This window comes from Mesoplodon densirostris, chromosome 16 (assembly GCF_025265405.1).
Source record: "Mesoplodon densirostris isolate mMesDen1 chromosome 16, mMesDen1 primary haplotype, whole genome shotgun sequence".
Classification (NCBI taxonomy): Eukaryota; Metazoa; Chordata; class Mammalia; order Artiodactyla; family Ziphiidae; genus Mesoplodon; species Mesoplodon densirostris.
In genome coordinates, this window is record NC_082676.1 from 82,455,655 (window position 1) to 82,470,317 (window position 14,663).

The following is a 14,663-nucleotide window of genomic DNA, read 5'->3' on the forward strand; positions in this document are numbered from 1 at the left end:
TCACCCCACCAAGGGCCAGGCAGCAGCTGATCAGGACAAAGCATGTCGTGGGGACAAGTACTGCTTATCACCTTTGATAGAGCCCTCCGTATGCAAACTGGCCAATGTAAGGTACTGTGAGTCATTAAACCACATCAGAAATAGGCACGGCATCAGTTTAATGTCCAGTACCTGGCGTCCATCAGGGGGACCAGGTAAGACTTTTCAGCACTGGATGGCAAGCTGGAAGAAGCAGGTTTTCCCTCCAAGGTCCCACGATGCCCTTTTTGAACACCATCGACCTCACAGATCTTCTGCTTCAACTGCTGGATTTCATGTTCTAACCTACAGAGATGGAAGTCATGTGAATTCACTCATTAACAGTATCTCCTGAGAATCTTCCCTAGAAACCATAGGAGATCCAGACCAAAACTGTGCAAAGAGCTTTACCTTCCAGCAGAAAAGGTACCACATATGTATAAGACAAGGTATAAGGTGATAACAGACCACAAGGGCGGTGCAGGACAAGTGCTACAGGCACCCAAAAGTTGGAGAGAGTTCTACCATCAAGGGCAAAGATATTCCCACTGCGCTCAGCAAATCCTCAGAGCCAGATGTGCAGGATTCTGAGTCCCAAACCCAGCTTCAAGAAAACAGTTGGTTGTAGCCTACATGTCAGATCCCAATAAGTATTTCTATTTGACAAGAGATCTCTGCTTTAAAGAATTCTTTAAAACTGCCAATCTAGGAGAACCTTCATGGTCAAGGCAGTTCTAAGTTGAGTCTTCACGGGCCAGTGGGAATTTGGCATTTGGAAATGACAGTGGGTGGTTTTCCAGGTGCAGAAACAAAGGGACTAAGCCACAAAAACCAGGAATCCGCTTTGGCTAAGGCAGCGGGTGTGGAAAACAGAAACAGGCGAGAGAGACCTAGGAAAGCAGGCTGAGTATCTAGAGAAATTAATATAAACCATGAGCTGTGGAACCAAACATTTATTTCCAATGACAGATGATACATCTAATATAAGGTCGAGTGTGTGTATGGCTGGTCTCCCACTGGCCCAGGCACAACTGAATCCAGGGCCATCAGGCTAGAGGGCCAAACTTGCCAGTAAATTTGGCCCACAGAACACCATCTAGGGGCTGCAGCCCACTCACTGTTAATGACACCTGGGTCTCAATTTCTTCATGTAGCAAATGAGAGAGTCAACTAGTCTCTCCAAATTCCTTCGGGTCCAAAATTCAGAGAGTCTGGTTTCAGATGCTGACACGCCACAACACTGCCAGCTCTCTGGTGTCGCCAGCAGTGATTTGACTGCTCTATCCTGAACGTGAAAGCCAAGGTCTTGGCTCTCGGAAATGTGATTATGGGATCACCAGGGTAGGCGCTCCTGGGTCCGCGGGAGACAATGCCCAGCTGAACTCAGCCTTTCATCTGTCTACCGGTTACTGAGCACCAGCCTGCAGAGCACGCAGTATTCTTGAAGGAGGAAGGACTGAGCACAGAGAAGTGATGTCAGGGGCCAGGTGGTGGGCAAAGAACCAGGGAACAAGGTTAACACAGAATCTCAGAGATGGTAAGGAAATTGAGCCAACGCAAGTAGGTGGTGGCCAATGTTTGTAATTAAGATGACGCCTACGGAGTGGTTCAAAGACATCCTTCAGGGCTGGGCAATGGGAAGGACTCCACACAGCAAAGAGGCGCCAGTGGGGCCCTGAAGGCTGAGCAGGACTGCTATACATGGCGAGGAACAGCAGGGCCTTGCATGGAGAGGGTCGCAGCACACGAGGAGAACTGGTCTGCCCAGCAGTGGCTCTGTCGCCAGCAGACAGGAGGTCAAAGTGGGCCCAAGTTGGATTCGAGAGGCAACTCTACCACTTTCTAACTGCCTGACACTTGTCCCATCGACCATCAAGGAGAAAGAAGAAAGAAAATGATGAAATCTTGCTCATAAAGCAAGCTGACAGGGAAAGCCAAGTGCAGTGCACTGTTGGTCCAATCTGGCTCCACGTGAATTTGATATCTGGCACTTTGGAAATTCACAAGAGGTCAGCTCAGGGTGCACGGCGGGCCCTGGCTCAGCCATGAAAACCCAGAGAGATAATAAGACACAACACCAATACCCCCAGAAAGCTGCAGGACCATCAAAGCCAGAGCAAAGCGCTCAAAATTTGCTGGCCTGAATCAGGGCTTTGCAAAGTCTACTCCATCAAAACACAGGAAGCTAAAAGCCTCCTTTGCATGGCTTCTGGAGAAAAGCTGACATCAGGAAATCATTACAGTGTATCCACTATAATCGAGTGTTAATACTAAATGGCCAGGGAGCAAAGCCGTTTGACAAAAGCCAGGACATCAGGCTCCAAGCCCCTGCTGCATTCTCAGTGCACAGCGCAGGATACAAATAGAGAGCGTGCCCTCCACTGCTGTAAATTTCCTGGGGCTGGAGCTTTGTCCAGCAATTTCATTTACATAAGGTACCTACAATCATTTTCTTAAACCACAGACCTATTTCTCTGAAGTCACAGCATTATGGTTTTCGATTGTCATCTGTCACTGTTTTGCCTGGGGGATTACTGGAGAGCTTGGTGAACAGAATCCAGTTTAAGCAGATTGTTTGAAAGGAGGCTGTCCTGACCTTTTCAGGCAAGATGGTGGACAGGGGCCCAGGCAACACCTCCCAGTAGGTTTTGCCTTGTCATCAGCATGGATCCCAGGCCTCTGCCAATGTCAAGCTGGGCCAGCACTCCGGGCTTCTGCTGCAGCCCCTCGGGAGGTGCTGTGAGGGGAGGGCTCCTGGGGATCGGGCAGCATTCCAGTTCCCCGTAACCTGGGCTTCAGTTAAGATCTCAACAGACCAAAGGGTCTGGAACTAAAGAAAATACACAGGCCCATGCCCTCCTCATGAGGGACACTGTCCTGGCTTTTGTCAACCGGCTTCGCTCCCTGGCCATTTAGTATTAATACTCGATTATAGTGGATACACTGTAATGATTTCCCGATGTCAGCTTTTCTCCAGAAGCCACGCAAAGGAGGCCTCCCTAGTTCACAACATCGAAAATAGTATCAGTGAATCATGACCTAACATGCCTGGACAGACCACCATGTCTGGAACATCTAGAGAGCTTTGCTTGTTTATTTTTTAATACAGAATCCTGAGGTGTCCCTCTGGATTCTCAAACACTGAGAATCAGCAGGGGTGGGGGGAGGGTTGTTTTTCAGTTCGCTGCCAGGTGTGGAAATCAGTCTATGGAACCTGTGAACAAGTGCTGGTCAACGTCCCAGAGAAGACATGGGGGTCGGGGGGGAGGGAGGAAGGGGAGGGAAAGGGCGGCAGAGGGAAAAGGAGCCAACGAAAGGGAATGGGGTTTGGGGAAAGCACCGAGGGAGGGAGGGGGAATCCGGCTGGAAGCTTTCTCAGTCTTTCCTGTTTATCAAATATTAAACACACAGTCAGAGGTCAGTGAGGTAACAGACGAGGGCTTTGTCTGTGTGTTTTTTCCAACTTTAGGCCAGTGACTCTAAACCAAGGATCCTAAGGAAAAAGAAAAGAAGGCTAAGCATTTGCCGGTGAACCAGAAAACATAAAGGCTACAGAATTACTTTTTCAAAAAACAGTGAGAGACACAGCACCAGGGCTAGAAGCCGCGCCATCACAGCCCGAGGGTTAATGCCATGGGGCACGGAGGGTGTGGCAGGCGTCCCCTCGGGCTCGGCTCACCTCTCCCGGTCCTTCTCCAGGGCTTCCTGCTCGGCCCCCAGGCCGGCCCCGAGCCCGGACCGCTCGCTGCCGCCGGCGGTCAAGGTGGCCGACTTCGGCCTCCGCTCCTCGGCCCCCAGGCCCCGGGCGCAGCGCCGCTGCAGGGCAGAGTGCCTCCGCTCCAGCCGGGCCACCGCCCGCTCCAGCGCCTCCCTCTGCTGCTGCTCCCGGGATTCCAGGATCTCCTTTTCCTTCCGCCTCACCTTCTCCTCCTGACGGGCCACGTTGGCCGTGAACTCGAAGGTGGCCTGGAGCTTCTGCAGCTGGCTGGCGCTGGCCTGGTACTGCGCGAGCTGCTCTTCTTTTTCTTCCATCTCTTTCTCCACTTGGTAGAGAGTGTTGTCCAGGCCGAGGGGACCTCGGTCGAGGATCTCGCAGGCTCTCTGTTTCTCTTCCAAAAGCCTCGGCAAATGATGCTGCAGGAGATACTGGAGCTGGCGCTCCTTACACTGCAGTCTCCCCTCCACCGGCTTCATCTGCTCGGCATCTCCAGCCGCCTGGGGGACATCCGCGACCGCACCGTCCTTTTTGAAGAACCACCTCGATTCTTCCTTGCCGCCAGATTTTAAGCGCTCTAGGATTTCACGTTCTTCCTCCACCTCCTTTTTCAGGAGCTCCTTCTGCTGAACCAGCTCCTTCTCCAGGGTGGCCAGCACGGCCAGCTGCCTTCGCTTGAACGCTAAGAAACGCAGCTGCGCCCATTCGAGCTCCCGGCCGTCGCCGTCCCCCTCGGCCGCGGCCTCCTTGGCCCGCAGGAGGCATGCGCGGATGCCCTCGAGGTCCTGCCGCTCCTCCTCCGCGCGCTGCGCCTCCCCGAGCCGCGGTGGCCGGACCAGCTCCCGCTTCTCCCGGAGCTGCTCCTCCAGGCGCGCCACGCGCAGGACCTGCTCCTCCTCCTGCCCCTCCAGCCGCCTCCTCTCCTGCTCCAGCCTGACACACTGCTCCTCTTTTTCCCTTTTGAGTTGCTCCAGCTCCTGAAATATCTGAACCTTCTCGGCCTTCTCGTGGCTGTTGAGTTCTTGCAGCCGCTGCAGCTCTTCCTGGACGCGGAGAAAGCGCTCCTCTTCCTGTTTCTTCTTCTGCAGCTCAGTCTCCTGCTGCTCCCTCAGCCTCTCCTCCTCGAACCGCTCCTTTTCGGCCAGCAGGTCCTTGAGCTTGCTCTCCAGGTGGAAGCTGCGGCGCTTGAGGCTCTCCTCCTGCTTGCGGATCTGCAGCTGCACGATCTCCGTCTCCTTGCGCTGCGTCTCCACCTCCTGCTGCATCCGCTCCAGCGCAGCCTTGTCGGACTTTTGCTTTTCCTCCATCTCTTCTATGAGTTTTCTGAAATGCAAATTGTTGACTGATCGTTATTTGAGCACTAGGTTCAAATGCTGCTCTAACTTCTCCCTAAACTGATACTTCCTAGAAATGGACATACACCACACACCCTTCACTAAAGTAAAATTTAAAAAAAAAAAAAAAAAAAGAGGGAGAACAGCACTTTTCTAATATCCAGCAGCATGCTGTTTAATTTTTTTACTCTGTAACTGTCCAACATATCATTTGCCTAATCTCCTGAAGTAGCTTCTGCTATCATTTCTTTGCAGAGCCCATAAGCATAATGTGTTATGCATGATATAATTTTTAAAGCCCCCTGAGCTCAAAGAGAAAGAGGCACGCCCAATTTAAATTTAAATGTGATTAATTTTATTCAGCCCAAAGGCTAAAACTCAATGGAAATTCGGTTACAAAATGACATTAAATAAAAATGCTTATGCTGTCCTCAACTCATCAGGGTCAAATATCAAAGTCAAGATAATCGACACTTCATTGTTCCAGCTCAAATAACTACACGCTATTTAGCATTTAATCACTAGTTTAGGACAAATGGTAATCACCAAATGATCCAAAATATTAGTTTATTAATGCATAACATTGAAAATAATGTCAATCTCCATTAGCATACTTAAATGCATGATTCCGGGGGTTACATGTCATGTTGTGTCTTAAGAGAGCAAAGGGTCCCCACTGGGTGCTAAGTCAATGTTTCGAGGTCGGGGTGGCCTCCAAAGCAAGAACACAGGGCATGTCAGAGTACGGATGCACGGCCTCCATCTCCTGACCCACCAAAGACCTATCGTACATGATGCTGCGAGCTAAACTAATTCATCTGTAACACCCAGACTCCACACTCTAGAAAATAAATATCCAGGGTGCAGATTTTCTGCGGCCTTACTTTCTATTCTAATATCTATCTTTGGTCCATTTCTTGGCTTGTTAAATAGGACAGGAAAAAAAAAGAAAACTACTTAGTTTTATCAAAGAATTACATTCAGAACATATAAAAAACGCTCTCCAAATCAATTAAACACACACACACACACACACACACACACCAAAAGAAAAGGGAGCTGAGAACATGCAGAGGCAGATTAGAAAAGGAAATACAAATGGCTGATCAACATAAGGAAAGATGTTTAAAAAGTGAGCAGGCATAAGAAGGGGAAGTGTCATTCTTTCGGCTTTTTTAAAACTCAGGATATTATTAAGGAAGAAATACTTTTTAGTTAAATTTAAACAAGTCTATATTTGATGTATTACACTTAAAGAGTGTATTAAATTTGCCTACTGACTCTATTCCCCAGTCTCACAAGTATTTGAAGATGAACTATTTAAAAAATTCAAACGTGAAGTAAAACTAACCAGCTAAAGAGAAAGGAGCTACAGTCATCAGACGTGTAAATGATGGACACGGAGCCAGAGGGAGATGACACAGACACAGGTGCTCTCGGTCTAGGACATCAACACAGGCACCCACCCACTCTGTGGTGTTATGAGTCCTACCATGTGGCTTACCTTTTACTTTCTAATTTCTCAAGTTCTTCACGCTGTTGCCGCTCAAATTCAAGTCTAATAAATCAAATGAAAATGAGTCACTTTTCTGAAAGAGCTTTTTTCACTCTCTTATTCTCTATATGTAGTTACATATTACAAAGGACACTGGTTTGTCAAGTACGATTTTTAATCATTATGGATTAGCAAGTTTACAATGTATTCTTTGCTCTATGACTATGATTATAAATTAGACATACTTTAGGAGTGCTTGAATTCAGGCTGAAAAGAACATATGTTACTTGAAGGAAAGCAAACAAAACACCACCGTACGGGACAAGCAGAGTTAAAGGAGACTTCTAAATGAGAAGCATGCCTACCCCATGCAGCTTAGCCACTGATTAGTACATAAAAATGGAAAATCTCTACCTTAGACAGATGGGTCCTTTAATAGGGAAAAGACTGCCAGGGAGATAGAGAGAGAGAGAGAGAGAGCACAGACATCAATTAAGAAAAGAATTAACTGTGGGAACATCAGGAGAAAAACAGTAAGGTACTTAAAAGCCAATAGTCATGCACAAATTGAAACGTCTTCTTATACAGATCACATTTTCCAATCAGTTCTTGAAGCAAATTCTCCAGAGTTAGCTATTATGTTTTACACACTTCCCATGATAACTAGAGCACTAATAATAACTGAGTACCGATAATAATTGCCCACAGAAGTCAAATTCATATTTTTACTACTTTATAAATGGTTATACTGTATGGAGGTTTCTCAAGATCCTCCTGTAGTTAGTGGTTATATGATATTGGAGCTATGGGGGCTACAGAGATTATGAACAGATTGACCATAGTGGTAAGCAAAATAACGGGGGCTAGGTCGCTGGGAATTTTAAAACAACTCGCTAAAATATTGATAACAAGTTGACTTTTTCTCAAATACTAGATTGAATTACTTCAAGGTTTCACTATACCTTTTAAACAGCATGAACTGTAATTCTTAAACGTTTTCCTGTTGTGGTGGACAGCAAGTACAGCTAAGAAGCTGAACTATGGAAACATTCATCAGTCAACTGTTTTCCTTGGATAAGATAATCCAGGTTGGCAACAGTTACCTTTACAATGAGCTAACAAACTTTCAAATAGATCTGTGACCAATTTAATGGGGGCTAAAACTGAGAGTAAGATGTCGGGGGTTTTTGCACGCAGAACTGAGGGCAGTGCTGAGTGATTTACACGCTCGCTTACTCTGCTTTCCCAGCAAATCCTGAAGATAGCACATAGTACCTGATCCAGTTAACAGATGAGAAACCCAGAGCTCAGAGGTCTGAAAGAACGTGTCCAAGGTCATGATGGTAAAATGTGGTGGAACCAGGACCTGAACCCACGATAGCCTGCTTCCAAAACATCCTCAATTCATTCATTTTATGAGCAATGCTCCAATTTGTGATATATAATAAGAATATTAAATCCTTCATTGAAACTTATCATTTAGGGTTATATTTATCTTTCTATCAAATGAAAATGATCTGTGGATTACAGGCACTGCCATCCATGAGAAATCAATCACATAAATATAGTATATGAAAGGTATTTGCCAGTTCTGGAGCCCAATCCATATGCCATCACACTAAGCAGATACAGGGTTTCATTTAAGTTCATATATGATCATTCTCTTTTATATAACGATAAACAGAACCTTGGGAATGCTTCCTAGTACATATTTTTAGACTTCGGTACAGTTTAGTCTTTCTAGAGATAATTACAGTCAAAAAATAAAATAAAATAAAATCACTGGATAAAACACTTTCAAAACCTGAGGATTTTCCTAATAGAACTGTCTTTATTCTTGATTTACACTTTCTGTGAACATCAGCTCAATGTGACCATCAGCAGACAATGTCGTCCTGCTCTGACAGTGTCACAAGGGCACAGTCATAAAGCAAATGCTGCTCTGAGAGGTTCGAATGAAAACCTATCACCGGACAGTTTACAACGTGCAGGTGCTTGGCCGGGCACTGAGCGTGCAATATCCTCGCTTTGTTCTCCCAACCCTAGCAGGTCTCATCCCCATTTTATAAAACAGGAAACTGAGGCTTAGATGAGCTAAGTAGCAGAGGGAGGGCTTGAGTCAGTTTGGTACTAAAATCTGTGCTGCCACCAACTACAATTGTTTCTAATGAGTTGTGTGGTCTCAAAAAGTCATGAAATGTGAGTTTTAATATCTTCATCTCCAGTGTGACACTCTGAGCACCTACGTATTTTACTGAGCACAGTGCCAGGTGCTGTGCAAGGCACAGGGGATACAGAGGTCCGGAAGGGAGATATGTCCCTGCCTCCATGGGGCTCCCAGCCTGTAACTGACAGTGGAATAAACATGAGGGGCACAGCCAGTGTGTCACAAGCCAGGATGAGGAAGGACACTGTGTTATAACACACCGAACGGGTGCTGGTCTCAGAATTTGGTAGGACCTAGAATCAAGGCAAGCTTCCCAAGGGAACTTCCACCTAGGCTGTGCCATTCTTCCTCGTGCAAGATGCAGAAGCTCAATAAAGCCAGGTCTTGGCTTCCTGTGAGGGGAGGGGCAAGATGTGAAGCTCAGCGGGACACGAGAAGCCACACGGTGCAGGGCCTTGGAAGTTATACTGAGGACTCTGCACTTGACCCCAAAGATGGTGGCAGAAAAGTGTCTTGGAACAGGGTTGTTAGAGAGCCCACAGAGAATAGATGAGAGGAGAAGCCACGAAACAGATCAGGAGGCCTGTGTCGTCACAGAAACAAGAGATGATGGAGGCAGGACCCAGGATCACTGGGATAAGGAAATGCCAGTATCTTCTGATACGCAGGGGTTCAGTTGAGAGAACCTGCTAATGGGCTGGATTTTGTTGGAGGTTGTGATGGGAAAGAAAGAGTCAAAGATGACCCTCAGGTTTCTGGCCGGGTCACATAGTGGGTGGGGAAGCCGAGCTTCATGGCCAAGAGGCTGTGCTAAAAGGTCAACTTGCCCGAATACAAATGTTAGTGGTTGTGAGGCTAAGCATGAGTTATTTAATCTTGGATGCTTAATTTTTACAGACTTTGAAGAAAATAACAAGCCCTCCCTCAAAGAAGACAAACATCCATCTCATCAAACAAGACCGTGCATACAAAATATCTGTATCAACGTCCACGAAACATCTGTATCAACATCCACGAAAGAGTCATTCTACACCTGGGTCTGAGGACTCGCATTTGACTCTCACAATGGTCCTGTGAGGTAGGTGCCATCTTTCCCCCATTTTACACACGAGCGATGGCCACGACTCCAGTAAATGGCAGAATCAATCGACTCCAGAGCCCACAATTTATCCCTCTTCTGCCTTCAAGAAAGTAAGCTCGATTTTACACACACTGAATCTAATGATTCCAGGGTGAACCAAATTGAGACGTCCAGCAGGCAGGGGATACAAATGAAGATCTAGCACTTGGGCCGTCATCAAGGATGGACATACAGACTTGGAATTCACCAGCATCTAGATAGGAATTACCCAGGACATAGGTATGGAATGTGAATAAAGGAGTTTACTGCAGAGTCTGGAAGACCACACACACTGCAGTGACTGGCAGAGAAGGAGGGGTCCTTAAATGAGGCTGGAGATGAGCAGTTAAAGACAGAGAGAGAGGATCCCCTTGATAAATAATGGTTCCCCTTTCCTCAAAATTAAAAGTTTAAAAAGAAAAAGAGGGCTTCCCTGGTGGCGCAGTGGTTGAGAGTCTGCCTGCCAATGCAGGGAACACGGGTTCGTGCCCCGGTCCGGGAAGATCCCACATGCCGCGGAGTGGCTGGGCCCGTGAGCCACGGCCGCTGGGCCTGCGCGTCCGGAGACTGTGCTCCGCAACGGGAGAGGCCACAACAGTGAGAGGCCCGCGTGCCGCAAAAAAAAAAAGAAAAAACAACATAAAGATGCTCAGTCCCAAACAGTCTGAGGAGAGAGTCATAATTACAAAGTCAGGGACTATATTTTAAATATGAGGTGATATCAGCTGTTGCTGGTACTGTTTAGTTTCTATTAAATATTACATATTTACTGAACATACTTTAAAATGCACCTCCTTCCATAATCAATGATAATATTTCAAATAGCAAACCTCAATAGACTGTAAAATATAAATGTGTGTTAATATCAAGGAAAGAACATCAACTGTAATTGTATTTTAATGTGGCTTCATTTTAAATAAGTGTAATTCACTATCTTACTTTACTGGAATCATCTTGGCCCCAAATGCTAATTTCCTAAATGTTATAATGAAAAGGAAAACCACAAAAGGATATAAGTTTTGCAGCTGCTTTTAGCATTTTTAAATGACAGTTGGAAGTAACACACTGTGTTAGGGCCAACAAAAAAGCACAGCATACAATCTATTTTTATGAGAAATGGCGTCTTTTTTTTTTTTGCATTAAACGACATCCACCATTTTTCGGCACAACTGCACACCTTGCCATCTATATTCCTGTTATCACTGGCAACGAAAAAGCAAGGGGGTGGGAATTTCGCCGTGCACACCATTACACTGAAAGTGAGACTGTGATTATCAAGAAAAAGGAAGAGAAAGAAATGTAATGAACTGAAAGCATACATTTCGAGTCCCTGTGTCGTCCACATGGTGATGAGTTTGGAACTTCTCATTTCACTTTCTAAAAGGAGGAAAGTGGCTACTGGAGTCCAGCCCACACTTGAGTGGCAGCTGTTGGGGAGGTGGCTCGGGCATGGATGCTGATCTACAGACCAGGAGGGGGCTCCCAGCCCACGGGGGTAAGCCAAAGGGGAGGCAGCTCCCACACGGGCATTTTCAGTAAGTACATGGACAGCTAAGGGAAGTTTCAGCAAGTACGCGAGCAGCTAAGGGAAAAGTTCTTGGTCAGTGGGGAGACCTGGATTTTTCCTATGTGGCTTTCAGGTTATCATCAAATCCGGAGACGACCTCGTGGGCGGGCAGCCCGTGAAGGTGCACAGGGCCCTGCACTCACGTGATACTCCACTGTGGTCACCCTGAACTTCTTAATATTTGAACAAGAGGCCCCACATTTTCATTATGCACTGAGCCCTGCAAACTGTACAGCTGGTTCTGATCACATATGTGTCATTTTTGAAAGAATCCCTGGCCTGTTGCCTGGGATGTTTGGACTCAGTCCAGAGTCTGGTAAGGGACAGATGGAAAGGAGCTGGAAAAGACCAGAACTCAGTGTAGAGGGTTCCCCTCTCCCGCATCCTTCACAAGGGATTAGGGTTTGACCGCAGTGGGTCCTGGAATGGTTGAGCCCAGAATGGCCGAGCTTCTTACCACCTTACCACCCTCGGGAACTCCCTTCCAGCCAGTCTCAAATCACCTTACAGACTGCAAATCCCAAGGAGACCGGGGGGATATTGGAGACTAAAGAGAAAGTTTGGATTTGGGTGCTAAAGTTCGTGCAGGTCCTATCCAATCATCTCCCTGACCTTGAGAGCCTCGACATTCTAGATATTCTTTAAAGGCTGAGCAGAAACCGGATGCTACCCCAAGGTAGGCAAAGGGAAACTCATGAAAGAAGAACCTGGCCATTCATCCAGACTTGGACTCTGCCTGGAGAGGCCTTGCAGTCATTCCTGCGTGCATCAGGATTCATGCCAACTCGCATTAGAAAGCTAAGAACAGCTGCTTTGTAGAGAGAGTTGAAACTGCCACACCACCTACTCCCAGTCTCCCCTTTTGTCCCCTCAAATCAAGTTATCCTACCGTAGAGTGACTTCATACAACTGTAATTCAAGGTGCTTACATCAAGATGAGGGTTGCACCATGCAATTTGATCTAGGAAGGTGTGAAATTAAACCCCTTTTAGGTAAAAGAGTTTATAACAAAAATATCCCTAGTACTCTGGAAGTGGTTTTCTAATTAACTTTCAAATCCCTAGTCTAGAAAGTACTGGTAAAGACGTCCCAGAAGCCAGTCTTAAGCCTTTCGCATTGCAAATGAAAAGTGCTCAAAGAAACAAAGATTGCTTTAAAAAAAAAAAATAGTAAAATTTGATACCACAGCATTTTAAGTGAGTTTCTCCTCAGCCTATTTCTCATAACAATGGTATAACCTTCTCCAATAAAGCCAGCCAGGACCACTGGTAAAACCCAGGAGACCTACCTGATCGAACATAAGACCAAAGGTAGTTAGAAGTATACGGCACTCGAGAGATCATGCAATCAACTCGGCACACACCCCCGTAGCCCACCCAGACACCCCTGCTCCTGCCCTCCCACTACTTTACAGGCCAGGAGACTGAGGCCTGGGGGCCGGGGTGGGGGGGTTGCGGATCAGGGAGAGGCCCAAGGTGACCTCCTCTTTAGAGAAGTCAAGGGCAAAGTTTACGTCTTCTTATTCTTCCTCCATTCCTACTTCAACTCTGGAATTCCATCTCACCTCCTTAACCAAACCACGGCAACGTGTACCCCAGAAACAGCCTCCCAGAGTTGAATATGACTCACCGTTCCCAGATGGACCTCTCCCCTGTGGACAGGCCAGAACAGTGTGCCACAGGGAATGTTCCTGCCACTTCATTCAGCCATGCCTGCCACACATCCAACAAACCTTTAACAGGCACCTACTATGTGCAAGGCAGTGTGTTAGACATACAGGATGGACAAACTGTCTTCAGGTCTTAAGGGTGAATTGTAAGTGAAATATGTGTGCATATGGATCACACAGAACGTGAGGAGCCCAAGCAGAAAGTTCCATGTTTTCCTTGCCAGGGTGGAGGGAGAGCATTCATGGCTGCATGCGTGGGAGGGGGCCTGGCTGTCTGTCTGAGCTGGGCCTTGCTTGACAGACGGACAGAACAATGGCCACAGTGTGGGAAGTGGGAAAATCGAGTGGAACAAACATAGGAGAAGGAAGACGAAAGCAACAAGCAAGGCCCTGAGCACGAGGAACAGGAGCTAGTGGCCCACGCGTCATCAATTCATTTGATCAACAAGCCAGTGACGTGCCCGGCACTGTCCCAGGCCCTGAGGCTCAGCAAAAGGAACCAAGCCCCTGCCGTCATAAACCTTCCATTCTAGCGGGGGTGGGGGGAGAAGGACAGCGAACCAACAGTGAAGATGTTCTGTGATACGTGCTGTGAAATAGCCTGAAGCCAGGAGGGAGGGTGGAGAGAGAGCTGAGCGAGGGCGTGACCACGAGGATGCAGCTGGTGCCGACACACGGGGGAAGCCAGGCCAATGACCAGGGACCACGTGTGGCACACGGGGAGCACAGCAAGACCGGAATGGCGAGAGCAGGTGCAACCGGGGGACAGTGATGGGATGAGAGCAACTGTGGCCCAAGAAGGGGCCAAGGCCCAGACCACCCGGGACCCTACAGGTCACAGAGGATAGGCAGAGCCCTGTCCACCAGGGCTCCTGGAGGACAGAGACCCAGCGGAGCTGCGTATCCTGAGGGCCTTCTGCAAGGCACATAGTAGGTGTTCAACTAATGAGCACTCCGGGTAGAGCTTTGAAGTCAGTGGCATGAGGCTGAGAGCCAGACCCCAATTACACAGAGTCACAGAACACCTGGGTGAGGAGGCGATGACGTCAGCCAGGGCAGAGTTCTCTGTGCCCTAAAAAATAACAACCGGCGTGCTTCCAGCCTTCTCAAGATGAAAGTAATTAACTGCAGCAAAGGTAGAAAATACAGGGGAGTAAAATACAGTCAAGTCCCTCACCACGATCGCAGCATCTTGGTAAACAGCCTTCAGCCTCCCAGCCGAAAACACACGCACACGGATGAAAGCCGACAACAGGAGTTTATTGTGTACCCTTTTCCTCTTAATACACACCTTGGACAAATCCCCAAATCATTAACTATCATTCCACAACGCAGTTTAAGATCATGCCATTTCAGAATGCAGATGCACCATGCTTTATGGGAGCAATCTCTTATGGCTGGAAATGTACATGGCAGATGATCCTGATGAAGCGGTTTGCTGGGATCTATACGGGGTAGCCCGAGAGGAGGTTCGTTTAGGAAAAGAGAAGCTGTGCATATTTGTGGGCAGAGAAGGGGGGTCTGAAGACGTGAAAAAGACCTGAAATGCACCACAGCTCCTCTGCCCTGGCAAGACAT

At 47.4% G+C, this 14,663-nt stretch overlaps 1 protein-coding gene across 3 annotated transcripts in view; it reads right to left on the minus strand.

Moving 5' to 3' along the window:
- KIF16B (kinesin family member 16B) overlaps positions 1-14,663 on the minus strand; it is a 298,237-nt gene that overhangs the window by 109,642 nt on the left and 173,932 nt on the right. Inside the window, exons 18-21 of one of the 3 annotated variants that reach the window (XM_060078069.1) lie at positions 6,977-7,009; positions 6,572-6,625; positions 3,698-5,056; positions 172-324 (exon numbers count right to left, since the gene is read on the minus strand). In XM_060078069.1, the coding sequence (XP_059934052.1) occupies positions 172-324; positions 3,698-5,056; positions 6,572-6,625; positions 6,977-7,009 (1,599 nt within the window). The remainder of the gene's footprint in view (positions 1-171; positions 325-3,697; positions 5,057-6,571; positions 6,626-6,976; positions 7,010-14,663) is intronic. The other 2 variants (XM_060078070.1, XM_060078071.1) reach the window with 2 other exon arrangements.